This window comes from Aquarana catesbeiana, linkage group LG02 (assembly GCF_042186555.1).
Source record: "Aquarana catesbeiana isolate 2022-GZ linkage group LG02, ASM4218655v1, whole genome shotgun sequence".
Classification (NCBI taxonomy): Eukaryota; Metazoa; Chordata; class Amphibia; order Anura; family Ranidae; genus Aquarana; species Aquarana catesbeiana.
Window position 1 is genome coordinate 183,479,221 of NC_133325.1, and position 5,474 is coordinate 183,484,694.

Below are 5,474 nucleotides of genomic sequence, written 5' to 3' on the forward strand. Positions count from 1 at the left end.
AGAATATTTCCACTCTCCGGCATCACTCAACCGTGTCTCTTGAATCAACAAGGATCCGTTTTGAAAGCTCATGACTCTATCCCGGTAGTCAGTGATATTCCCAGCAACGCCATTAACCCAGACTAAATGATTATCAATGGGACTCCACCAATAAACTTGCTTCCCCACAGTTCCTACAATGGCCACAGGCAATAAGACAGGTTCCCCCTCTATGCAGTAGACCGGATTCTTCTCCACGATCACGCTGATGAGTGGTCCAGTCTCCTCTCCCTTGGTATGTCCGAACAGATGGAGCAGGATAACAATCCACATTGACTTCATGGCTCTAAAAGGGAAGAAAGCAGCACATTTTAGTTGATTTCTTTGGCTCCATGGAACTGTTTCAGTTGGTTCGCATGAACCCATTTATCTTGTGTCTTTTTGCCCGCTTCTATTCTGATTTTATATACAGACGGACTTAATTTATCAATAATGTAAAATGGGCCTCTCCATTTTTGACATAAACTGTTATCCAGGGGACGTAGCTCCAAGAATATAACTCGGTCTCCTATGGCCCAAGTGCATTCTCGAACCCCTTTGTCAAAATACGCCTTGGCTTTCTTTTGACTTTTACCCATTTGTGCTGCTGCAAATACATGGATCTCTTTTAACGCTTTTTGGAGTTTAAGGAGGTATTGGTCCATTGACAGTCTGTCTATTGTAGGGGTATGCATCTCTAGCCAGAGATGTTCAGGGAGTCTCATCTGTCTACCTGTCAGCACTTCAAAGGGTGTCAACCGGGTAGCATATGAGGGAGTTGCTCGGATGGCCATGGCCAGTAATGGCAACAGATTATCCCAGTTCTTACCATTGATGTGGACAAATTTTTTTAGCATTGTCTTAATCTGCCGATTGGCTCTTTCAACCTGACCTGAAGATTCTGGGTGATATGGAATGTGAAACTTTTGCTCCACCCCTAACATCTCTAGGCAGGTTTTTACCATCTTTCCCGTAAAATGGGTCCCCTGATCTGACTCTATTGATGCTGGGAGCCCCCATCTACTGAACACCTGTTCCACCAAAATCTTAGCCGTAGTTTGTGCAGTGTTACTTTTGGTTGGGAAAATCTCTACCCATTTCGAAAATAAATCTGTGACTACCAAAATGTATCGGTTGTTTCTAGAAGTGACTGGCAAGGGTCCCATGTAATCCATTTGTAAGGCATTCCATGGCCCTTCTTTCAGTCGGATTCGTAAAGGGGCATTGATCTTCCTTGGTGCGGGGTTAACCTGTGCACAGACAATACAATTGTCACAATACTGCTTCACATCTGTCATCATGGAAGGCCACCAACCTATGTTCTTGAGCCGCTCACCTGTTTTCTCTGACCCTTGATGACCCCCAGTAGGCAGGTCATGCACTATGTAAATCATTTCATTCTGGTATTTTTCAGGAACCACCCACGTTACTTCATCTCCCTGATGCAACAATACCTTTTTATCTTCTGATAATTTGAGGTGTTTTATGTACTTTGCCAAAGTATTCCCCTCAGAGAGTTCCCCAGTCTCATTTTGCAGTTTTTGCATGATTTCCTTAATGTTATCATCCTGCCTTTGTATGTCCGAAATATCCGGAACTTCTATGCAGGATTTTGTGAGGGCACAAACAATGGGGCACAAGACTGGGTCTGGGCAGTACAACCCCCCCCCATGACCCCATTTTGGAAAGTAGACACCCCAAGGAAATTGCTGAGAGGCATGTTGAGCCCATTGAATATTTTATTTTTTTGTCCCAAGTGATTAAATTATGACAAAATATATAGATTTTACAAAAAGTTGTCACTAAATGATATATTGCTCACACATGCCAAGGGTATATGCGAAATTGCACCCCAAAATACATTTTGCTGCTTCTCCTGAGTACGGGGATACCACATGTGTGGGACTTTTTGGGAGCCTAGCCGCATACGGGGCCCCCGAAAACCAATCACCACCTTCAGGATTTCTAAGGGCGTAAATTTTTGATCTCACTCCTCACTACCTATCACAGTTGTGAAGGCCATAAAATGCTAATATGGCACAAAACCCCCCCAAATGACCCCATTTTGGAAAGTAGACAACCCAAGCTATTTGCTGAGAGGCATGGTGAGTATTTTGCAGCTCTTATTTGTTTTTGAAAATGAAGAAAGAAAAGAAAAATTTTTCTTTTTTCTTTTTTCAATTTTCAAAACTTTGTGACAAAAAGCGAGGTTTGCAAAATACTCACCATACCTCTCAGCAAATAGCTTGGGGTGTCTACTTTCTAAAATGGGGTCATTGTGTGTGGGGGGGGGGGTTGTGCCATATGGGCATTCCATGGCCTCCGAAACTGTGATAGGCAGTGAGGAGTGAAATAAAAAATTTAAACCCTTAAGGTGGTGCTTGGTTTTCGGGGTCCCGTACGCGGCTAGGCTCCCAAAAAGTCTCACATGTGGTATCCCCATACTCAGGAGAAGCAACAGAATGTATTTTGGGGTGTAATTTCACATATGCTAATGGCATGTTTGAGCAATACATCATTTAGTGACAACTTTGTGCAAAAAAAAAAAAAAAAAATAGAGTTAGGTACCTGGTAACTCTTTTTCTAAGAAGTCTTCCAGGGCAGCATCCGAGAGATAGGCTCCTCCTCCCTGCAACAGGAAACACATTAATACAACTGAGGCACGCAGGTAAGACTGTGGAATTTATAATGGTGGACTAAAGCACCAAAGGAAATCGCAGTTAGCTTAAAATCCCCCCCCTTTGTACCTGGTATTTGTCCTTCCAAGGGTGGGAACTAGTGCTGCCCTGGAAGACTTCTTAGAAAAAGAGTTACCAGGTACCTATTTTCTCGAATCGTCTTCCAGGGCAGCATCCGAGACGATGTATCAAGCAATACTTACTAGGGTGGGGACAGAGACTGGAGCACCTTGCGACCAAATGCCTGGTCTTGGTCGGACAGCTGGTCTATACAATAGTGCCTTGCGAAGGTACCGAAGCTTGACCATGTTGCTGCCCTGCAGATCTGCTCCGGTGTTGCCCCTGCTTTCTCTGCAACCGAGGCTGCCCAGGCTCTGGTTGTGTGATCCTGTCAGGAGGGGTGAGGTTTTGTGCTTCGTAGGTCGTCTGTATGGCCATTCTTATCCATCTGCTGATGGTATTCTTAGAAGCCTGCTTCCCTTTGTTGACCCCCGCATATAGGACAAAAAGAGAAGTTGTTCTTTGCCAGTCCTTTGTTCTTTCGATGTATGTCATGAGTGTGTTTCTTACATCTAGTTTGTTGTAAGTGTCTCTTTTTTTGCTATCCATGCTTTTTGGAAGTGAAGGGATGATGATATTTTGTGTTCTGTGGAACGTTGAAGAGACCTTGGGTAGGAAAGCCGGGTCTGGCGAGAGAATTATCTTGTCTATATTTATAAGACAGTATGGTTCCATCATAGACAGGGCTTGGAAATTGGTTTATTTTTGTTCCAGGAGACAAACTTTTTCCTCACTTTTTTATAGATTGCCCTAGTTACTGGTTTCCTGCTGTCTAAGATGGTATTGATCACCTTGTCTGACAATCCCTTATTCTGGAGTCTTATCCTTTCAGTAACCAAGCCGAGAGTTTCAGGATTCTGTGGTTCGGATGGTTGACTGGGCCTTGTGATAAAAGATCTGGCCGGTCCGGCAATGTTAGATGACGTTGGATGCTGAGGTTCTGTAAGTGGCTGAACCATGCCCTTTGGGGCCAGTACGGTGCTATTAGTATCACTGTAGTCTTGGTATTATGGCAGTTGGAGGGAATGCATAACAGTTGCCATCTCCAGTTTTGATTAAAAGCATCTATTCCGCTGTTCCCATCTGTGGGATCTAGTGAGAAGAGTGTTGGTGATTTTGCGTTCGCTTTGGAGGTGAACAGATCTACCTCGGGTATCCCCCACATTTGAGTGATTTGTGCAAAGATCGATTGGTTTCGTGACCACTCCATCTGTTTTATGGTCTTCCTGCTCAGGAAGTCCGCCAGTGTATTGTCCGTTCCTTTCAGGTGGATGCCTGATATAGAGCTTAGGTTTAGTTCTGCCCATAGTAGGATTGTGTCCGTCAACCTCATCAAGCTTAGGGACTTTGTCCCTCCCTGCCTGTTTAGGTATGCCACAGTTGTGGCGTTGTCCGATTGTATTCTTACGTCTCTCCCCTGTATTGCTGGTTTGAATGCTTTTAATGCTTCTTCCACAGTTTTTAGCTCCCTCAAGTTTGAGGAGGCTTGGGACCATCTGGGACTCCATTTTCCCTGTGCGAAAAGGTCCTCCATGTGTGCCCCCCAGCCTAGGGCGCTGGCGGTGATCCTGACAGGGACGGATTGAGTCCATTTGCACCCTTCGATGTATCGAAGTGGATGGAGCCACCATTGGAGTGTTTGTTTGACCGTGGTCGGAACAGGAATGGATTTGTCTAGGGATGAGTGTTTGCCATCCCACCGAGACAGAATGTAGTTTTGTAGTGGTCCCATGTGGATCTGTGCCCATGTGATAGCTGGCATTGAAGCCGTCATTAGACCTAGAACTGCCATTCCCTGTCTGATTGTGATGGCGTTGGTCCCTGTTAGAGAGGTTACTGCCTGCGTTATCTTTTCGCTCTTTTCTTCTGTTAGGAAGATTTTGGTTAGTCTGGGATCCAACACATATCCCAGATACAGCAATCTCTGGCTTGGGGTCATCTGTGATTTTTCTGCATTCACTATCCACCCCAGGTTCTGTAGGTAGGACATACTTGTGCGCAAGTTGATCTCTAGAGTCTCTGCTGAGTCAGCAAAGAAGAGTAGATCGTCTAGATATGGTATGATGCCAATACCTTGTTGTCTTAAACCCTTTAGTGCTTCTGCCATTATCTTTGAAAAGATTCTGGGTACCGAAGAGATGCCGAAAGGGAGAGCTGTATATTGCAGGTGCAGAGTGGTAGCTGGCCCTTTTATTGCGAACCTCAGGAATTTTTGATGCTCCTCTTTTATGGGGACATGTAGGTAAGCATCCCGTAGGTCTATTGTCGCCATAAATGACTCCCAAGGATGTTTCTGACCGAATAAATTAACTCCATTCTGAATCTTTTGTATTTTATTACTCTGTTGAGTGGTTTGAGGTTCAGTATGAGCCTTAGTTTGCCTGACGGTTTTTTCCTTGCAAAAATATGTGAATAAAAACCTCTTTGTTCCTCTTCTTGAGGTACATGGCGAATCACTTTCTGATGTAGAAGATTCTTTAGTGACTCTAGAAAGGGCTTTGCTCGCTCTTTTTCTTTTGGTACCATGGTTACTGTGTACTTGGTTGGGGGGCGGGTGGAAAATTCTATCGCATAGCCATCCATTATCGTGCGTATGATGAATTTGTTTTTTGTTGCTGCCCTCCATTGGTGGGAAAAAGCTGCGAGTCTGCCCCCCACCTGATGGCAGTCATTGTTTTTTGTTTTTTGGGTTAGGGGGCTTGAGGATGAATTCATCCT

At 44.5% G+C, this 5,474-nt stretch overlaps 1 protein-coding gene across 1 annotated transcript; it reads right to left on the reverse strand.

The window, feature by feature from the left end:
* Positions 1-350: 350 nt before the first annotated feature.
* LOC141126569 (protein NYNRIN-like) lies at positions 351-1,656 on the reverse strand. The gene has a single exon (XM_073612493.1). The coding sequence runs from the start codon at positions 1,563-1,565 to the stop codon at positions 351-353; it is 1,215 nt and encodes a 404-aa protein (XP_073468594.1). The 5' UTR covers positions 1,566-1,656.
* Positions 1,657-5,474: the final 3,818 nt, after the last annotated feature.

Excerpts from the sequence above, each read along its gene's own strand:
- LOC141126569 (XM_073612493.1), bottom strand. The coding sequence starts at position 1,565 with ATGCAAAAACTGCAAAATGAGACTGGGGAACTCTCTGAGGGGAATACT.